Source organism: Ailuropoda melanoleuca, chromosome 4, assembly GCF_002007445.2.
Source record: "Ailuropoda melanoleuca isolate Jingjing chromosome 4, ASM200744v2, whole genome shotgun sequence".
Taxonomy (NCBI): Eukaryota; Metazoa; Chordata; class Mammalia; order Carnivora; family Ursidae; genus Ailuropoda; species Ailuropoda melanoleuca.
Genome location: NC_048221.1, coordinates 125,330,846 through 125,353,119, shown reverse-complemented (window position 1 = coordinate 125,353,119; position 22,274 = coordinate 125,330,846). Strand labels below are relative to the sequence as shown.

The 22,274-nt window shown below is 39.9% G+C and overlaps 1 protein-coding gene across 9 annotated transcripts in view; it reads left to right on the top strand.

The window, feature by feature from the left end:
- Positions 1 to 13,576, top strand: part of NCOA1 (nuclear receptor coactivator 1) — a 241,787-nt gene extending 228,211 nt beyond the window's left edge. For 4 of the 9 annotated variants that reach the window (XM_034659818.1, XM_034659815.1, XM_034659816.1 and 1 more), the window contains 3 exons: positions 2,567 to 2,750; positions 7,245 to 7,334; positions 11,183 to 11,353. In XM_034659818.1, the coding sequence (XP_034515709.1) occupies positions 2,567 to 2,750; positions 7,245 to 7,334; positions 11,183 to 11,353 (445 nt within the window). Of the gene's footprint in view, positions 1 to 2,566; positions 2,751 to 7,244; positions 7,335 to 11,040; positions 11,098 to 11,182 lie in introns of all 9 variants that reach the window. The other 5 variants (XM_034659813.1, XM_034659822.1, XM_034659820.1 and 2 more) reach the window with 4 other exon arrangements.
- Positions 13,577 to 22,274: the final 8,698 nt, after the last annotated feature.

The following is a 22,274-nucleotide window of genomic DNA, read 5'->3' as shown; positions in this document are numbered from 1 at the left end:
TATGGAGATTAACATAATATAATAAAAAATATTATTATAATAAAAATAGATAAAAAATAAAATGAGATAATCATAAAAAAAAAAGAACGATGTAACGAGAAACTGTGTAATGTGATTCTTTTTCATGATCTCTCCAGTGGCAAGAAAAATAAAGGGTTAAACCAGGCCTCTTTTTGCTGGAACAGTGCTGGTTTGTGTGTAAAGCTAGTAGCGAGGGAGAGTCAGAGTGCTTATTAGCATTTTAAAAGCCAGGAAGCCCTGTTGTTTAACCCTTTGTTTTTAGACTTACATGACCAAGAGCATCTCCCTGCTTGTTAATAATACCTCTAACCTCTAATATCAATAGCCACTTCAGGCTGAACTCTTCATCCTTACCTTCCCCTCCCACCCACCCCCATAATTTAGGGGCTTCCAAATACATGGTGCTAGCCTAAGAAACTGTAGTAACTGCCATGGGGCTGACAAAGAAAGCAGAGGGGGGGAGGACGTCTTTGCATATTGGGCCTAAGGTGCCCAGGTGAACCCCACTGTCCCTTCTGAGACCTAGAACAGTGATTGATGCTGCAGAGGGTTTGGTCCTCTTCCCATAATGGAAGAAACTAAAATGGAACTATTGGCAAGAGCAGTTTGAATGAACTGAAGCTAATATAATCCCAAGTGTAAATGTGAAAAGAAATTAAATCCTCAACTTTTTTCACTAAGTATGACATCATTGCAGTCCTTGAAGCTTCTGCATGCATTAACTTACATAGCCCTGAGCTGAGCCTCCACAGTGGTGACTTATGGATCAGTTGACAAATGAGCATTGTCTGGGGCAGAAATGTTCTCATTAGAAAATGGGCAGCAAACTAATAGGTTTTTCCTCACCTTTAGTTGTGGGGACACTGCCTCACAAGCATACACACTGTACAGACATTAATGGTTCAAAGACATATTATTGACCGTTTCCTAGGCATATAATTTTCTTTGAGCATTTGTGTTTTATAATTACTTGGGGAAAATTTGCTACTTTTCTTCAGACATGATGAATAGGCTGTTTCTCAGTCTGTTAATTTTAGTATGATTACCTTAATCTACCAGAAACTATAAATGTCAGTACATCCTGTTTACCTCCCAGGGGCTAGCAAGGAATAGATAATTAATAGATAAGCCATTGATGGGTAAATAATTTTTAGAAATCAAATTCTCCAGAGTTAACATTAAAATAGGTGGAATTTTACCAGCAGTTTATTGTTTAACAACTAATAATCATAAAACATTTGGTGTTTTGTAGAACTTAGAAAAGACACAATTCTTATCATTTTCCTTTAGATGTGTTTATGTGTATCATTTAGAATTTGGGAGTTCAAATGTAAAGGTTCAAGTTCTATATACTTGGAGTTGATTCCATACTATTCTGCCTACTAAGAGAAACAGTCCGGACTATAACAACAGTCCAGAATGAGGCCATAAAGAAGGAAGTCAGTAAAACAAGCCCTCTGAAAAACATAATTGCCCTTGCATTTTGCTTCTGGAAAAGATAAAAAGCTATCTTCTGGCCTGAGAAGACCTTTGGAGTCTTTAAAAACATTACATTTGCCAAATAAAAATATCTGGTTATATTCTTCTTAGTTTATAGCATAGTGAAAGCAACCAGAAGCTGAATCCTTGAGAAGCGACAGCAAGCTCTAGAACATTGAATAAAGGCCCTTGAGTCTTAATGTGCATAAATAGTTAGAAATACTACTTTCTGTGCCCACCCTCAGAAACTGATTCACTAGGGCTGGAGTAAGGCCTGGGAGTCCCAATTGTCAACGAGTCCCAGGGAATTCTCTTCAGATGGTCTCTGGACTACCCTCAGAAAAACATTGGTGTAGATACCAGAAAAGCTATAAATAAGAAGCAGTCCAAACCTCATCAGTTGACAACATTGAGTAATAATAACCCATGTCCATAATTCACTCATTCACCAGATATTTACTGAGTGCTTGCCATGTGTCACTTGTTACTAGAGACAAGGAATGAGTGGAACAAGATAGTACTGTTCACCTTAAGTGTTAAGTCTAAGAAGATTACAAGCAATCACAATGTAAGAACACCATCTTTGAATCATTGATTCCTTTGTTCATTCATTCAATGAACATTTATTGAGCATTGATATATATCCCAGGCATTTTGCTTAAATCGAATATTCTTGGTTTAGGAAGATAAAATAGTATAATAAATTTTAGAAAGATTTTGATGGTTAAATGAGTATATTTCAGTTATCTGTAAGATGTACTTACGTGGAAAACTTTCTTTCTTAATTATTTGGCTGGTTGGAACTTAACAACTCTGATACTAGGCCAGATAATTGTAACTTAAAATGAGCTCTTTGTAGTTATTGAATCCTTTGGGCAGAGTTCAAAATCCATCTGCATTACACTCAGTTTCTATATATTGTAATAAGATAAAGTCTTACATGTAATTTAAGAATGTAAAATCTTTTCTTTGGAATTTTACCCAGTACTTAAGAAACAGAATCCAGACACATTACCCCCATGTTCATGATCCGTGGATGTAATTGGGATTGTTTTTGAGTTAACAGTGTGTTCAGTCAAGCTGTCCAGAACCAGCCCACACCTGCGCAGCCAGGAGTGTACAACAATATGAGCATCACCGTGTCCATGGCAGGTGGAAACACAAATGTTCAGAACATGAACCCAATGATGGGCCAGATGCAGATGAGCTCTTTGCAGATGCCGGGAATGAACACTGTGTGCCCCGAGCAGGTAAGTGGGGCAGCTGGCACACTTGCTGCACACCCTTCCCCCCAGACCACACCACAGGTCATTCCTCCGGGGAAAATCAGGTATGTTCAGTTACTCATCAAAAATAACCACACCACACAGAAATGTGTGTCAGTTATTTCTCAATGGCACTAGGGGGAAAAGACATACTTCTTTATGATTTCCCACTATCTTTTGATAATTACTACATCTTAAGATATACAATGGAAGTTTTGACAGACCTTGTAAGATTTTAGTCTCAAGAGATGATATTGTTTTAGATTTATTATAAAATGATAGAGGGGCACCTGCATGGCTTAGTCGGTTAAGCATCTGACTCTTGATCTCGGCTCGGGTCTGGATCTCAGGGTCATGAGTTTAGGCCCCGCGTTGCGCTTCACGCTGAGCATGGATTTATTAAATATTTATTTAATTTATTTAATAAACATTTAAATAATAAATTAAATTAAATAATAAGTATAATAAATAAAAATTATTTAATAAATATTTATTAAAAATAAATAAACGAAAAAAAATAAAATGATACATATAATACATTGGCTTGAGGGGTGCCTGGGTGGCGCAGTCGTTAAGCGCCTGCCTTCGGCTCAGGGCGTGATCCCAGCATTCTGGGCCACATCAGGCTCCTTCCTAGGAGACTGCTTCTTCCTCTCCCACTCCCCCTGCTTGTGTTCCCTCTCTCGCTGGCTGTCTCTGTCAAATAAATAAATAAAATCTTTAAAAAAAAAAAAATACATTGGCTTGGAACTTACCTCTTTATATTCTGAACACATTTTCTTCACTTTTCCCTTTCATTTCAACTAACATTTATTCAGTACTTACTATATACAAAGATAGCTCTGTGGGATATAATATTAACAAGTCGGGGGGTGCCTGGGTAGCGCAGTCGTTAAGCATCTGCCTTCGGCTCAGGGCGTGATCCCAGCGTTGCGGGATCAAGTCCCACATCGGGCTCCTCCGCTGGGAGCCTGCTTCTTCCTCTCCCACTCCCCTGCTGTGTTCCCTCTCTCGCTGGCTGTCTCTCTGTCACATAAATAAATAAAAAATCTTAAAAAAAAATAATATTAACAAGTTGGGAAGACACAAGATAAACAAAGGATCAGTTGAATAATAGGACAAAACTGCTGTGTAAGAGACGGACCTCCATGAGACCATACAGATTTATATCAGATTAGGGGTATGTGCAATTAACTTACTGAGGGTTTCAAGGAAAAACTGTGTGATAAGGAAAGGCTTCCTGGAAGGTTTGCCTGAAGAAAGAGAATAGGAAAAAAAAAAAAAAAAAAAATTCAAGACTGGTTGCCCCAGCATAACCTAGGGAGGAATAGAGGTTGAAAAGTCTAACGAATGTTAAGGGGACTTTGATAATATATTTAAAGCAGAATTTATGTGATAAGCTTTTAGGGACATTGCAAGCCATCTAAATGTTTGAGTTTATCCTGGAGCATCCTGAAGATTTTTAAGGATAGAATGACTAAATTCAAAATGATATCTAAGAAGATCATTGGGGTACCTCCCTGTAGTTACTGTTCTCATTTTTAGAAACCACAAAGTAGACTGTGACCATGTAGCCATAATTTATAGCACGTCTTAAAAACATGTAAACCCTGATTACCTTTTCTATAGAATGCCTTTCTGATGTGAATTTTTTTAGAAAACTTTGTATTCCCTGGATATTGTATAATAAGTCCCTGAGGAGTTTAGCAGGGAAAAAAATCAACAACTTAGTAATTCATTTCTTATGCCAAAATAGAAGACCTAAATAGTGTTGTCTGTTGTCCTTGTTCTTATTATTCAGTTATTAGAATTTTTCACTGTCTCCAGCCGATTAAAATAATAAAAATATAATGAATTAGGTAAAAGAATATTACACTTAAGCGTATTTCTTATTCTGTTTGACAGTCTGCACCTTTTCATGGGAGTGGTTAGCCCATTGACATTTAATGTGATTATTGATATGGTTGAATTTAAATGTCTCATCTTTTTTGGGTTTTTTTGTTCCATCTCTTGCCTTTCGTTGGTTTAGTTGAACATTTTAATTCATTTTATCTTGGCTTGTTAACTATATATAACTCCATTTAGTTATTTTAGTGGTTGCTTCAGAGTTTATAGCATACATCTTTAACTTATCATCATGTACCTTCAAGTGCTGTGATAATCACCTCGTGTATAAGAACCTCACAGCTGTTTACTTCCATTTCTCCCCTCCTGTTTTGTTGTCACCGTACGTACCATATCTACATATGTCATATACCCCATGTACTTTTACTTTAAACAATTACATTTTTTTCTTAATTTAAATAAGAACTTTTATATTTACCATGTAGTGATTTACAGTGGTCTTCATTCCTTTATGTAGATCCAAATTTCCAGCTTGGTATCATTTTCTTTGTGCCTAAAGGTCTTCATTTAGCATTTCTTATAGTCTGCTGCTGATGAATTCTTTCAACTTTTGTATGTCTGAAAAAGTTTTTGTTTCACCTTCATCTTTGAAAGTTCTTTTTCCCTGAATTTTAGGTTGACTTTAGTTTTAGCTTTCAATACTTTAGAGATGTTGGTCCACTGCAGTATTTCTGATGAGTTATCTGCTGGCATTTTCTCTATGTTCCTCTGTACATGATTGATTTTTCTCCCTCTCTGGCTGCTTTTAAAAAAGATTATTCTCGTTGTCACTGATTTTAAGCAATTTGATTACAATATGCCTTAGTGATTGTTTTCATAGTTCTTGTGCTTGGGGTTCAGTGAGCTTCTTGATTTATGGGTATATAATTTTCATCAAATTTGGAAAGCTATTGACCACTGTTTCTTCAGATATTTTTTCTGTCACCACCCACCTCCTTTTCTTCAGAGACTCTTAATTACACACATACACATACACGGATTATATTACGTTACATTACATTACATCATATACATAGTTGGCCACTTGAACTTGTCCCACAGCTCACTGATTTTCTGGGTTTGGGGATGTTGAGGGGAAGGGCAGAAGGTCAGTCAATTTTTTCTCTGTGTGTTTCATTTTGGATAGTTTCTATTGCTGTAGATTTAAGTTCACTAATCTTTTTCTTTTCTTTTTTTTTGGCGGGGGGGAATGTCTGATCTGTTAATTTCATCCAGTGTATTTTTCATCTCAGGTATTCTGCTTTCCTCTCCAGAAGTTCAATTTGGATCTCTTTTATATCTTCTCTAACATGTTTAGCCTTTCCTCTTATCTTCTTGAACATATGGAATACGGTTATTGTAATAACTGTCTTAATATTCTTGGTGTCAGTTCTATCATCTGCATCATTTTGGAGTTGGTTTCAGTTGATTGACTTTTCATTATGGGTCATCTTTTTTGCTAATTTGCATGGCTTGGTAATTTTTTATTGCATGCCAAACATGTGAACTTTACCTTGTTGGTATTCCTACATTCTTGAGCTTTCTTCTGGGAAATGGTTCAGTTACTTGAAACAGTTTGGTCCTTTCAGGTCTTGCTTTTTTGCTTAGTGGGTCCAGAGCAGTATTTAGTATAGGGCTCATTTTATTTTACTATGAGGCAGAGCCTTCCTAATATGCTGCCTGGTACTGTATGAATTATGTTTTCCACTCTGGCTGGTCAGATCAGGACTTTTTCCCAGCTCTTTGTGTTCTCTGGGAATTATTCCATGAACATCTTTTCAGGTGACTCTTGCCTCTGCTTTGGGTAATTCCCTAAAACCCATTAGCAGATCAGTACTAAGTTGCAGACTCGAGGAGACCCTCTGCAGGTCTTCAGAGCTTTCTTTCTGCATAGCTCCCTCTTCTCTGATATTCTCCCCTGTGAATTCCAGCTGCCTTGACCATCTCAGACTTCCAGCTGCATCATCTCAACTCAGGGAGCCTGCAGGGCTCTGCCTGGGTTCCCTGTCCCCATGCTGGCTACAGCCTAGAAATTCTCTATAGACAGTAGGCTGAGGTAATTGTAGAACTTACCTCAATTGTTTCCTAGCTCTTAGGGATCACTGTCCTTCACTGGGCTTGTCCAATGTCTTGAGCACCTCTGTTTCATATATTTTATCTAATTTTTTCATTGATTCAGGCAGAGAATAAATCTGATTCCTATTACTGAATCTTGACAAGAAATAAAAGTGATTTGCTGATTAACTTTTGTGTGTGTGAATTTAACTTTTTATTGAAGTGTCATATAAGAATATACAGAAAAATATACAACTCAATGAATTTTCACAAACTGAACATATCTTTAAAGCTACCATTCAGATCAAGAAACAAAACATTATGAGCAGTTCCCCAGAGGTTCTCTTCATGCTCCCTTCTACATCCCTCTTCACCCCTGCAAAGGGAACCACTGTCCTGATTTGTAACACAGTAAATTGCTAAGCTTTTTATTTTTGCTGCGCCCCTATTTTCTGTCAGTGAGATTATTTTTCATTGAAGAATTTGGTCTTCAACTTGAACAACTAGCTTGTAATTTGGTCTCGTACTTATCTTTAATAGATAAATGATCCAGCACTGAGACACACAGGCCTCTACTGCAACCAGCTCTCATCCACTGACCTTCTCAAAACAGAAACAGACGGAACCCAGGTCAGTAAGAAAATTCTAAACCAAGAGCTGCCAAATGTACTCTAGATACACAGGAAACTTTGTTTAGCATCATGGTTAAGAGCCTGACCTTAGGAGTCAGACCTGGGTGTGGGTCCTGGCTCTACTCTTCTTAGCTGTGTCCTCCTGGGCATGTTAGGGAACTTTCCTGAACTGCTCCTAACCAACAGAACTAACAAGATACTTTGTTGAGAGGGTTAAATGAGATAAGTTTTCAAAAGGTTTAATCCAGTGGTGAAACAGGATAAAGGGATCACAAATGGTGGCCACTAATTGTTACATACTAAATAAGCACAATTCTAAAACTCAGGTGTAATCAGAGTACCTCAAAAGATCTCAGTAAATTCAGACAAGATAGAATGCCTGCTGTGTACTCTACCTCCTTTTAGAAGTTTGTTTCAAAACAATTCAGATAGCAAGGCTGGCCACTTTCCTGAATTAACCTAAATGTAGAGATTTTGGATATTTTAGTTCATTTCAGTAACTTTGATTTAGTCTTTAGTCTCTTAATGAATATATATTTTTAAGATATTATACAGGAATTATGGTAAGGTGGAGATACAAAGAAACGTGAAACATGTTTGCCCCTTAGGTGAACTGTGGGGAGAAGTGAGGAAGGGAAGTTTCATTTGTGAAGTGCTTATAGTTTGCCCGGCACTGTGCTAAGCACTGTCTGCTTTGTCTCACGTAAGCCTCACTATGACCCTATGGAGGAAGTAGTACTCATTTTGTTCACAGATGAAGAAACAGAACCTGAGGAGACTTAACTACACGCACAGTTCACAAAGCTAGAAAGTGGCAGAGCTGAGGTTCAACTCAGGTATTTCTAACACCGCGGTTCATGCTCTTTCTGCCATACCACTTCAGCCTGTTGAAAGATAGAACATGCAGTCATACACACATTAATTGTCACATCACCAAAAGAAGGCAAACTCAAACTTTGTGTTACAGGTAACAAGAGCCGTAGTGTTCAAAGAAAGGAGAAAATGCTGTGAGGGTCAGAAGAGCATTTCCATAGGAGCTGAACTGGTCCTTGAGGAGAGTTAGCAAGGCAAGGTGAAGGAGGAAGTGTCGGAGGCTGGAGGAGGGAGTGAGCTTGCAAGTGGAGGGGACTGGAAGTGGAGGGCACGGAGACAGGGAGAGAGTAATGTCTTAGCATGGCCCTGGGAAACCAAATCCACGGGAGGTGAAGGGTTTGTAATAAGATCTTATAGGAATTAAAATTGGTAAAGTAGATTGGGGCAGACTTCTAGGAGCCTTGAATGCTAAACTCAGGGGTTTGGATTGAGTCCTGCAGATGAAGTGTCACCCTCAGGGGGAACAGTGATATAAGCACCAGCTCAGGCTTCATCTTGAGGGGAAGAGGGGCAGGAGGAGCAGTAGACAGCCTCCTCGGGAGGAGAAAGACCAGCTAGGAGCCATGTCCGTAGTTGGAGCTGCAGGAAATAGGATCTGAGTCCTGTGAGGGTGAAGAGGGGATTTTGTGATAGGGACAATGAAGTCTTCATTAGAAGGTTTCCAAAGTCTCGCTCCTGCAGAGACATATACTGGGCAGCGCAGCAGGTCAATTAAAACTAAACAACCGAGATTCAAAGTTTGTGAGCTCTGAGACAGCATTTGAATTGATGTGAAAACTCTGCCAGAAAATCTAAGAGGTTGGGACTCCACTCACACCACTCTTCTTACCTGGCAAATCATAGGATTTGTGTGCGTCTTGCTTTGCCTGGCTGTGAAGGTGTGGCAATAACTGAAGTCCTTTGAGGGCTGGTCTGAGGCATCCTGTTTTTAAGTAGCGGTTCAAAATGGCTGAAGTTTGGTTGGATCTTTTCCATTTTTTTTTTAAATTTCAAAATAGACTATCTTAAAAACATTCTTTTTAAAGAAGCAAAATTTTCTGTTCGATCATGCCTTTATTAAGAATGTTTTTAAGTGTTTGGGGACAGAAACACCTTGTGCTCTGCCCTAGCATTTCATGTGTTGAAACACATATGCATGAAACTTTACATGCTTTTATTTTTTTAATCAGTCAGTACCTAAAAGCCTTATAACTTGTGCTCATGCCAAGTTTCAGTGGAGGAATCTTCTTTCTGTTGTAGGCCATCATGCAATCTCTGTTTGCTCCAGTGCTTTTGTATTTGCCAAACAGAAGCTTGGGGGTGAGTTTAATAGAAATACAGAGACAGGTGTACAGGAAAGGAAAGGGAAAAGAACCAAGAGAGGAGGGTTCAAGGAGGATCGAGGACTACCTGTATTTGGAGAGCAGAAAGGGGGGAAGAGGCAAAACAGAGCAGAGAACCAGAAAACAACAGAATACAGAGAAGCAGGAAGAAGGCTTAGTAGGAGGATTGTTGACATGGAGAGAGGGGGATGGGGGGGGTGGAGCTCCAGAAGGAAAGGAGTAGGAAAGAGAAGTTAGGAACATAGGGGAGGGGAGGGTGCAGGGCTAGCTAGTGACTAGACTCAGAGAGCTGGTGTATGTTAGTAGTACAAAAAAGACCCAAACGAATGGGAGCCTGTGGGTTCCAGAAGCAAAATTTGGGAAATCAGGCAAAGAAGAGGATAAGGAGAAAAATGATGCTAATCTAACTAGAGGTTTAATCCCCCAGGCTAAGAAGACTCAGCTCAGAGACTATCTTTTCTGCAGGAGCATAGAGTGGAGGTGTAGATGGATCGAGAGAGAGACATTGGGGGCTGGACTGATACAGCAGTTGGAGTCGGGACATTTGACATGTGGCCAATGAAGGCTGATGAAAACAACTTTTATTTGATTAGGATAGAAAAGTTTTCAGAAAAGCTGAGTGTAATTGACATAAATTAGTGATGAATGACCCAAAAAAATGCATCACTGATCTAAAATACTTCATGTACCTATTAAACATGAAGCACAGATCTGCCAAAGGCTTGAGACACTAACAGATGTACTTGGATGCCTTGGAAGGCATCTCAGTTCTCGGTCTGGAACATTCGCAAGTGTGATACTGGCTTTAATCAGTTCTACAAATGACTTTTTAATAAGGATGGTTGTAAAAACTAACTTCTGGCTTTGTTTTCCCAATAGAAAATGCTAGAACTATGCAACTTTAGACATTTTTAAGGAACACATATATTATTACTGGAAGTAGCTAAAGGGAAAATTCACACTGTTCTCAGCTAGTAATTGACTGTTATTTTTAACTCGTGTGTTTAAATGAATTGTCTATCAGAAAAAAGTTAAATATAAAATTGTTCTACTAATATTTTGCTGTAATTCTAAAGGCAATATGTAAAAGAGCTATGTAATAGTATATTTAGATACTATGCAAATCTTCTGGACATTAACTTTAGTAATGCTGATGTCCTATTACTGAGTTGTGGTGGTTTTTATTTTGCTAATACTGGGTTAAAGCCCTTAATTTTCTAACATCATAAAGTTTTTTTATCCTACTAAAGTCATCCATAGAATGCTTTTGTAACCAGTTTCCAAATAATAAATATATATGTATGTATATAAATTTTTAAACCCACCACTGGACACCCAGACTCCGACCCTGGGCTTTTCCCAATCTTGGCAATATTAGCAGTGATGCTCATTTTCATTATTGATGGCAACCCTGTAGGAGGCTTGACCATTCCAATTTTGATTTTATTTTTAAAGTGTGAACTTTCCAGAACCCTGAGCAAAATGAGTGCAGCGATTTTCTTTTTGTAGGACAAGAAGACAGAAGAGTTCTTCTCTGTGGTGACTACAGACTAGAGGAATGCTCTAGTGAGTTTCCACTTCAAGTAGTACCCACTCATAAGCCGGGGGGGCAGACCCTTCTGTCTAAACACATCTTTTATTTGTGTTCCAGCAGGTGCAACAGGTTCAGGTGTTTGCTGACGTCCAGTGTACAGTGAATCTGGTAGGCGGGGACCCTTACCTGAACCAGCCTGGTCCACTGGGAACTCAAAAACCCACGGCAGGACCACAGACCCCCCAGGCCCAGCAGAAGAGCCTCCTTCAGCAGCTACTGACTGAATAACCACTTTTAAAGGAATGTGAAATTTAAATAATAGACATACAGAGATATACAAATATATTATATATTTTTCTGAGATTTTTGATATCTCAATCTGCAGCCATTCTTCAGGTCGTAGCATTTGGAGCAAAAAAAAAAAAAAAAGGAATTCACTTTTGTTGGAAGATTGAGAGTTGTTTTTGTTTCTTTCTTTGTAAAGGCCTTGGATATTGAAAAAAATAACAAGGCAGAACAGTTGGACAATCTATTTCTTGAGCCAAATTTAATTATTCTTATTTTTGTAATCAGTCATTGGCTTCTTATCTGGATGAAGGCTTTTGGAGGAGAACCAAAATGACAAGTTCCAAGGGGAAGATGAAGCCCCGCCTCTGCTGGCTCAGTCCTGACCCTGACGAGGAAGAAGGGCCCGGTGGGGCTTGGCCTGTGCCCGTCCACCAAAGGCTGTCACGTGTGTCTAAACCCACAGCCCTCCCCTCCCCGACCCCAGGCAGCCTGTGTGTACAATCAGCTTCTTCTAGCAACTCTGTATCTGTTGGCTTCGAGAGAATATTTTGCCTCCCATATGTACCCCTTCTCCTTTTTTTAAAGATGGATTTAAACCAAGATGCCTCCAGGAACGAGGACGAAATGAGTCTATTCACAGAGGAATCCAAAAAATACAGTTTGGGGGAAAATGCAATAATTTTTGATGAGATGGGTGAAGGACAAGAAGCGAGTTTTGTCAATTATTGTAGATACAATTTTTCTGATTAAATCTGGAAAAAAAGGCAGCCTGTTCTTTCTGCTTTTATTGTATTAACAGCTAAGGTAGCTAAAGTTATTTAAAATAAAATTAAATTTATGATCCAAGTAGCTTATTTTTCCCTTTAAATCTCACTGTAAATATATTTGATTTCTTGTAGAAATTGATTTCCTTCTGTTTAATTTTATGGTTTTATTATCATACTCTTGATTTTTCTAAACTTGTGTGTGAGTATATCATTGATTGAATTGCAGTTACATTTGGCTAGTGATATTTCATTATTTTACTAACTGTGATGCCATGTATGGATTTTCTTTGCGGTTCAAATCAAAATGCCGCTGCCAGAAAGAGCTGTTCCAGGTGGGCTAGAGCATACTGCCCTGGAGTGTCCCTGGGATCACCTACCTTGAGACAGTGCAAGGAGTTAACAACAGGAGCGCACAGGCTACTTGTACAGAGAAAAATTAGTACTCAAAGAAAATGTTCATGTGTTTTAGATTGACTTTGGGGATTTGAATTTTCATCAGTGCAAATATAAATTTCTCTATCCTACTCTGAGGCTAATTGGTACCGTATTTTCCCTTTGTGTCTTGTCACTCTGCCACGTCTTGTCTCATCCTGGCCTCTGAGTCAAGGACCCAGTGAACTGCCTCTAGTTCTAGAAGTTCCACTGCAAGGCCAGGAAAGCTTGAGAAGGGTATTGTGGAAGAAGCAAAGGTAGACCCCCATCACTCGCCTTTACCTGCACCCCAGGCCTGTGAATGTGACAGCATCTGACATCGTGCACCAGCTACCTCTGCTTCCACGGCAGAGCAAAGGCCATAAGAACTAACAACGGATGAAGAGCATGGACTCGGACACCAAGGAAGAAGCCATTTTCCCAGGTCCTCCTTTGTGCATCTCACCGCCCCTAGTTACAGATAACTCCATTGAACAGCATCTACTCAGAAACTATACCGAATAAAAAGATTGCTGGAAGGGCTCACATGGGTAGCAACTATGAAACAGAAATAGGACACTCAATTACAAACATTATCTCTTTTAGTTTTTCAGAAAATGCATCCCTGATTTCATTCATTCCCAGCTTGAACGCCCAGCCGTATTACTCTAGTCCTTACCAGACTGCTCTAGGAGGTCATTTCTGTTTTGTTTGTGATATTTAGATGTGCAGACTTCAGGAAGTTCACCTTTAACTTCAGCATTCCAGATGAAGTTTCCTGACTCAGTGCTTTTGCATAAGGAACTAGTTTTAAAAAGTGGTAAGGAAAATTGGAGATGCTAATAACATCCTGCCCATCCCAGCTGCACCTTAAAGTATGCATGTCACCTTCAAGGTTTTATAATTGCACTGTTTGTTTTATGTATGTACAGATTAAAATTATTGCTACATTTGAGGAAAATAAAATTGCTTGCTTCTATGTAATTCCTGTCATTCCACAGGAAATTCACTTTTCCAGCTACTCAATAGAATTTGTTTAACAACCTCCTGGGTTGCCTCTTCATTTACAGGGAAGAAATGAAACCTACATCCTGCAGGAATTGCCAAAGCCCCAATGACTAATGAGTCATTAAAGGATCACAAAAGAAAGGATCCCTGAAGCCAAAGATCCTCGAAGGCACCCTGATACAAACCAGTGAAAATTAGAAAGGGTCAAAGTAAAGTTGTGAGAGTGGGCCATGAGGAAATCGTAGCTTTGGCCATTTGCCCGATGATTCAACACGCTGGTCCTGCTGTTTCTGGACCCAGGAGTTGGAGTCCGGGCAGCCCTTCATAGCTACGAAACACCATCTCTCTCCATCTTTGGTTTTTATATACTAACATTTATTAGTAGTCTGCAGATTACAGAGATGTTGAATCTTACTTAAGGAGGCTCTTTCATTTTGCCCTCGCATTTTGTAAAATGTAGGCCCGTTCTTGTTTGTGTGTTTTTAAAGTTTTTAAATCCACCAACACTTGGCTAAGTAGGCCAGGGTAAGGAGGGGAAAGAAATGTGATTCTAGAAGGCATTCCACACACATTCCTACATATAAATACACACAGATTTGGTGGCTGCTCTCTGAAGTCATGCTTACGGGAGACGAAAGCCTTTTTTCCCAATGTTGGGATAAGGTAAAAATGATACTTCTCTTAGATGAGTCTGAACATTGATTTAAATTTATGCTAAGGTAGGGGTGGGAAGGCCACTAGAAAAACAAACAAACAACTGAGGGAAAAGTGAGGTTGATAAAGAAAAACTTCCATCTTTATGGTTTGGCCAAGATAGGTTTGTACCTAGAAACTCTCTCCTGGGTCCTGAGAGTCAAAGAAAAGGAAAAGACAGGTGTCTATTTACAAAGGAAGCTGTGCTGATTTCCTCCCTGACATGACCTACCCTTCCTAGGAGAGCAGCTCCACCTGAAAAAAGTGAATGATTAAGAGCAAACTTGATCCTTGGCCATTCCTGTACCTCTGAAGAAGATCTTGATGATTTAATTAAGCCCATAAATTCTTTTTATTGGAGAAAACTGCCAAAGGAGGCATTCCTCCATCCAGAACCTTTTCTGCCAGCACTAAATTAGTTTTTTTTATATATTTTATTTTCATTGCCACAAGAGCTCTTAACGAGATTAAAGAAACCCAAAGCTCTGGCCTCATTCAGTATGTTTTATTGTTTTTATCCAAGGTGCTAAAATGTGGAAGAATCCAGAGAGAGACGCGAGCCCTGCCCTCCCAGAGCTTATATTCACATTGGGGAGGACTTCTGTCGTTCTAATCACAGTTGGACTAAGGGGTATCAAGGAGAATTACAAGTTGCTTTGTGAGTGAAACCTTGTCTGGAGAGTCAAGGAAGGTTTCCTTAAGGAAGAAATGGCGTTTGAGGTGTGGTTTGTAGGAGGAAGAGGAGGGAGCTCAGAGAAGGGCAGGGTGAGAATTCTGAGGAACTGCAGGTCCTGAAGACAGGAAGGAACCTCAGCTGCTTTTTTTTTTTTAATTGTTAACCAATTTCTGAGTTCTCATAAACATTAGAATTATGTCAGCTAGTGAATAGAAAGTAATTGAAATCAGCCTTTGGCTCCAGGAGAAACATGAACCAGGCTTTGGGACCCTCACTTGGAAATTGTGCCAGCCGTAGGGAAGGGCTCTTCCATAGCTAGCCCTGTCCAGCCAGAAGCACAGGCTTTTATATCTTTTCCTGCCAGCTGGGCCACAGTAATCTGCTGCAGCTTTCAGGGAACATTCAGGGAAAATACATTTGTGCTATGACCATTTCTAAGTTGCTTTTAGGTTCATTGTCTCATTCAGTCCCTGCAGCCTTTTGAGTGAGATGTTGTAAAGAGAAAACAAACTGAAAGGTTATGACACAAACATGGTTTATCAGGGGAATTGGAACCTGAGGCCAAGGCTTCTGATTCCAAATTCTGGATTCCCCGTCCTGGACTACATGCTGAAGGATTGCTTCAGGGTCTGCAGACGTTAATCTCACTGTGGGGCCTTAAGCAAGGCTTTCTTCCATGAAATAAGTTTTTTTTTAAGATTTTCTTTATTTGAGAGAGAACAAGCAAGGGGGAGAAGCAGAGGGAGAGGGAGAAGCAGGCTGTCCACTGAGCAGGGAGCCCGATGCAGGGCTTGAACCAGGGACCCCGAGATCATGACCTGAGCCGAAGGCAGACACTTAACCAACTGAGCCACCCAGGCGCCCCTGAAATACCTTTAAGGCCTTGAAAACTGGGATGGGGTGGGGTGGGAGCCTAAGGGCTGAGAAGAGAGAACCGGCCCCTCTCCAGAGGCAGTCCGAGCCTGCCCTTCGGAGGCCTAACTGGGCCTGAGCATCAGGTTAGGAAGATGTCCTACCACAGTCTGGGGAGAGGCGTTCTAGCCTGCATAATCTAAACAGGAAATGAAGAAGGGGCTCTCTGAAACTGCAATGTCATTCCCGCAGCTTGAAGGAATTTTGGAAAGTGTGGCCTCCTTGCACAGCAGGTATAAATGGGTGACCGAGGATTACTTTTGTGAGGCAGAGCCCCTTTAATTCCTCCTAGGAAATTCGGTGTCTTGGATCAGATCATGGAGGCAAGAATTCACTTTTCTCTGGCTCTGGAGCCTTCTGCAAACAATCTTTTTCCTCTGCTGGAATTCGGCTCTGGTCTAATCACTTGTGTTTGTCTTAGAACTTTAGTCGTTTATGCAACCAGCAGAACCAACCAATGCCCACAGATATCTGTAGCAAACCTGAGACATTGGCTTGAGAAAAGAACAATAATGTTTACAGGAATAATTTCTTCTTCTTCATTTTCTTCTTCCTCCTCCTCCTCCTCCTCCTCCCTCCTCCTCCTTCCTCTTCCTCCTTCTCCTTCTTCTTCTTGTAAAATGAGTTAGCCTTTTTTTTTTTTAAGTAATCTCTACACCCAGCACAGGGCTTGAACTCGTGACCCCAAGATCAAGAGTCTCATGCCATACCTACTGAGCCAGGCAGGCACCCCTTAAAGTAATAATTTCTATTCCATCAGGTTTTCTCCCCACTCCAATGCCCAGAGGTGCTAAGGTGCAGAATGAAAAACCTGACACCAAGGTTTATATATTCCATTTCTGATGATCTGTTGTCGTACAAACAACTGTGATAGGCAGTGTGGGAAGTACAGAGATATTTGCCTGAAGCTACTTCCTTCCTAATAATGCAGACTCTGCATCCATTAAGAAATACATCTCATTGCTACTCTGCTAGGCAATATGCTAGGCTGATACTCTTGTGCTGATAATTTCTTAATTTGTACGACACTTTCACATGCAATATGTCTTTTGATCTTAAAAATCCTATGAAACAATTAGAATGTGAAGCTCAGACTTATGGTCAGGTGGCTGGGAAGTTCTGGACACAAGAGTCAACCCTTGGGTTTTGTGATGAGACCTGCCATTCTTCCCGCTGCACAATACAACTGTTAGATACAACAGAACCTAGACAGTGACACATAAAAACTGGGAATCCTGCTGCGTTAACAGTTGCTCTTAGAAGCTTGTAAGGGTTTCCATTTTGAAAATAAAACTGGGCACTAATTTTGAGTTTGTTAACGTACTGATTTTTTTTTCATATTTTAAATTTGTGTGAGAATGATAGTTCTCAAGCAAGTACTCTCCCTGTACTCTCTCTGAGCAATTTCATCTTTTTCCTTGCTCTCAGTACCACTTAAACTAATAACGCATCTTAAGTCCATTCTTCTAGCCAAGATCGCCCTCAAGATCCAGGCCTGCATTTCTAGCTGGTGAACATTATAACGTGCATGGATCCCACCACCCCAGCCCAGTACTTCAAACTCAATTGCACACCAAATCACTTACTTCCCCACAAACACATTCTTGTGTCTCTTATCTGGATTAATTGCTGTTAGTGGTCATTTTCAACAACTTCCTCCCAGTCATCTCACCAATTGCCAACAGTTGCCTTCGTGGTGTCTATAACTATCTTCTCCTTTCTAGCCCCATTAATCACACACTGAATTTCAGGACTTAATTATCTTTCTCTGGATGATTACAATAACCACCTCCACGCCTTTTAACCTCATCTCTTACACAGTCTATCAGAGAAGTCTTTCTGAACACAACCTTCAGAGTCTTTTAGTGACTGTTTCCTGCCTATAGTTGATTTGAAATCAACCTGCCTTTTAAGCTTCGTTACCCTCTCCATTCTCTAAACAAACAATCCTGTCACACTGATCTGGTCTTCATCCTTGAATTTATTACCTTCGTTCTCACATTGCCGTATTAATTCCTTTTCCTCAGCCTTTGATGCTCCTACTTTCTCCTCCCTACTTGACCCTTCAAAGCTTCAATTTAGATCCTAAGAATCCTCCCTGGTCCATATGCTTAAATCAGCCCCCTCTTCTGTAGGGTCTTGCTGCAGTGTTTGGGCCTCCATTGGCACTTGGTTATATGTACATCTGTTTCTCCCCACCAAATTATAAGATTTTTATGTTTATTTTTATTTTCTTTTAAAAGATTTTATTTTTTATTTATGCGACAGAGACAGAGACAGCCAGCGAGAGAGGGAACACGAGCAGGGGGAATGGGAGAGGAAGAAGCAGGCTCATAGCGGAAGAGCCTGATGTGGGGCTCGATCCCATAACGCCGGGATCACGCCCTGAGCCGAAGGCAGACGCTTAACCGCCGTGCCACCCAGGCACCCCTATTTTTATTTTTAAATTGTAAGCTTTTCAAAGAATAGGTTTGTGTCTCTTCCTCCCCACCCCCCCAGAGCCTTCCACACAGTAGGCTCTGAACTGCTAATTGAAGAAATAGATTCAGAAGCAATATTTTAAATCAGGGAAAGGAGCTGATGGATAGACCAGGCACTGAGTTGTCTTCTTAGAGTCTGGACTGTTGAGCTAATGAAAAGTTGCAAAATGTCTAAGAGTTCAAGGTAATGTCATAATTCTACCCTGATGATTATTCCCTTTTTTTATGAAATGTGAGCCCCACGTATTTGGGCAATTTGAAGAACATTAGCAGTTACCTTTAATACTTCTTAAAGATGGTGTTTTTATAAAGTTAATGCACATGTAAGTTACTCAAAAGTAATACTTTCATCATGCTCTCAAGCTTTGTATTTATAGATTATATATGCTTCTGTTAAACCCTTTACTTTTCTCAGAAATTACTTCCTCACTGAAAATCAGCTGATGGGTTGACTACAGTCTTAACTGAAAAAATAGAAAAGGCAGATCAGGAGAGGCAATCCCTTCCAGTTTTCCCTCCCCAAATGAGTACAGATCTTCCTTGACTAATGATAGGGTTATATGCTGATAAATCCATCATAGGCTGAAAGTAGCATTAGTCAAAAATGCATTTAATACACCTAACCTACCGAACATCCCAGCTTAGCCCAGCCCACCTCACACGTGCTCAGAACACTTTAACATTAGTCTATGGTTGGGCACAATCATCTAACACAAAGCCTATTTTATAATAAAATGTTGAGTATCTTATGTAACTTACTGACTACTGAAAGTGAAAAACAGAATGGTGGTACAGGTACAGAAGGCGGTCAGTGTGCTGATTATTCACCCTCGTGATCACATTGTTGACGCAGCTACGGGTTGCTGTCCAGCATCACGAGAGAGTGCTGTACCTTCATGTCACTAGCCGGAGGAAATAACGGATTCAAAATGCAAAGTGCAGTTTCTACTATGTGCATTTTGCTTTGGCAGCATTGTAAAGTTGATTTTTAAGTCCAACCATTGTAAATCCAACCACAATAAATCAGGAACTATCTGTATATAGAATGCCCTACTATCTCTTTCACTTGCAATAGAAGAATCACTCTGAGAAGTGATTCGTGGTGAAATTAAACAAGAGTAAGATGGCTCTTTGTGAAATATCTATTATATTGGCCTTTAAAACCAGTGCCTCTGGAAGGCGAGTGACTTAATCAATTTGAAAAGCAGACAAATGGAACAGGTCGATGAACAGGAAAACCTTTCTCTAACAGAACAAATGTTACCTGCAATTCCTTTCCTCATACCTGAGGAGCCAGTCCTGCTCAGTTCTGCTTTTTTTCAAATCTAAAGTAATTTATTATACACCTGCCTGTACTAAATTTTAGGTTGAATATTTCCTGTTCATTTTCTTTTTTAACTTGCAAACTTTTATAAAATAGTCATTAGTTTTTAAAATTAGCTTTCCACTTAACATGCTGGTGTTAGCAATTGTATTTTAAATGAGAATTATTTAGCAAGCTAGACTTTTGAAGTTCAACCAAAACCAGCTGGGAAAAGGCTCCACATAGAACATACTTTATTTAAAGACTCATGCACATCTAAAGATTAGGCTTTAAAATTTCATCCTACCTTCTCTTGAAAGCTTTTTCAAAGCTTTTATTAAGGACATTTTCAAATGTGTATTAAAGTAGAAAAAACAGTGTAATGAACCAGTTTCAGGTTTTAAAATCAGTCTTTGATATGTGATTTTTATAACCCCAAATAAAGAGATGACTTCCCATCGCTCTGTCAATTTCCGGTTCAAAATTAAGTTGTGGTTAGCTTTGGGAACCTTTAGACTTTAGAGTTTGTTTTTTAAAGCGTTGCACAATAGCTACTTTAGAGAATGAATATTTTAAAGAAATAGTAATAATAATATATATTTTCAGTCAACAGATACTAATTTCTTGCCTACTATTTGTGAGTTACTATTCCAGGCACTGGGGCTACATCAGTGAGGAAAATAAAAATCCCTGCTCTCACAGAGCTTTCATTCTAATGAAGGTTGATTGACAAATGAGCAAAATACAGGGTGTGTCAGATGTTAAGTGCCAAGAAGAAAAATTAAGTAGGGAAGGAAGAAGGACAGAGAGTGCTTCTGGAGGGGAGTGGTTACAGTTTAAAATGGGAAGGTCAGAACAGATCTTCAGAGAAGGTAACATTCGAGTGAACCTAAAGGAGGAGAGAGAGTGAGCCATGGGAATAGGGAGAAACAACTTTCTAAGAGAGGTGTGAAGTCTTGAGGCTGGAGCAGAATGAACAAGAATAGTAGGAGATGAAGTCAGAGAGGTAACAAGGGCCGGGGTGGTGGAGGGTCTTGTAGACCAATGCAGGAACTTTGGCTTTTATTCTGACAGGGGGAGCCACTGGAACATCTTAAGCAGAGGAGTGATCTTCCTTGGGTTTTTTAAGAATCACTTGGGATTTTGTGTTGAGAATAGTTGTAAAGAAAGCAACTGCAGAAGCAAGTAGACCTGTGGGAGGCTACTGCAATAGTCCAGGCCAGAGATGACTTGGACCAGGATCAGAGCAGCAGAAACTGTGAGAGGTGGTCAGATTCCAGATGTATTTTGAAAGTAGGAACAACAGCATTTATGGACGTTATCAGATGTGGAATGTGAGAGAAGAATCAAAAGCAACTCCAAGGCTTTTTGGCCTGAAACAAACCGGAAGGATGGAAATTCCATTAACAGAGATGGGGAAAAGAAGCAGGATTAATCAGTTTTCTGTCATGATAAGTTTGATATTCTTGCTAGACATACTGAAGCAGAGATATCAAATCAGCTGTTGGAAATATATGGGTTTGAAATTTACGGGGATAGTTGGAGCTGCAGATACAAATTTGGAAGTTGTCAGCATATAGTTGCTTTTTAAAGCCAGGAGACTAGAAGATGAATGGAACCCAGGTCTCTCTTTTTTTTTTTCCCCAAAGATTTTATTTGAGAGAGCGCATGCACACAAGCACACTTGAGCTGGGGAAGGGGAGGGGCGGGAGGAGGGGGAGGGCAGAGGGAGAAGCAGGTTCCAGGCTAAGCAGGGAGCCCTATGAGGTGAGTCGCAATCCCAGGACCACTGGGATCGCGACCTGAGCCAAGGCAGCTGCTTAACTGACCGAGCCACCCAGGCACCCTGGAACCCAGGTCTCTTAACTAGGCCATTTCTCTCATGTTAAATAATCATGCCAAAGTAGGGTTTATCCCAGGAACAAGATGGTTCAAAATTTGAAGTCTTGCAATGCAATTCCCCACAGTAACAACAGAGGAAAACCATATGATTACCTCAGCAGATACAGAAAATGTATTTGCTTTTTAAAAGAAATTCCCATAAATGAATTTTTTTTTTTAAATTAGCAGACCCCTGGCAGAGGGGATCTTCCTTAATCTGCTATAAAGTATTTGCTGAAACTCTCAGCAAATCATATACCAAATAGTGAAAGTTTAAAAAGTTCCCATTCCGGTCAACAGCAAGTCCAGGATAGTTGTTAACCCCGCTATTCTTGTGCTGCAGGCACTCACCCGTGCAAGGACCTGTTTAGACATCGCCATAAGATGAGGGGGAAAAGTACGCATAATGATTGCATTGAAAGAGATGAAATTGTCTACGAGATGATAGTTCTATAGCATATACTTAGAAGGTATTGTTAAATAGGTCCTTAAATTTGAGTTGATTGTTTAAATAATTCTTGTTAGGAATTATTCACAGGTGAGGCAAAATTACATAGCTGTTAAGTAGCAGGGCTCAGCCTGAATCTCAGGGCTTCTGAGGTTGTCCCCTGCCTGGCTTTTGTCATTTGTACCATAAGGAAGTAAGATCCTATTTCTTATGGTTCAATTTTCATTTTGCAGCCACATCATCACAGTCATGCCTTGATTATCTCCAGGAGCCTCCCTACTAATGCCCTAAGGTTCCTCCCCACTCATAGCAAATACCTGTTGCCAGATCAATCTTCCTCCT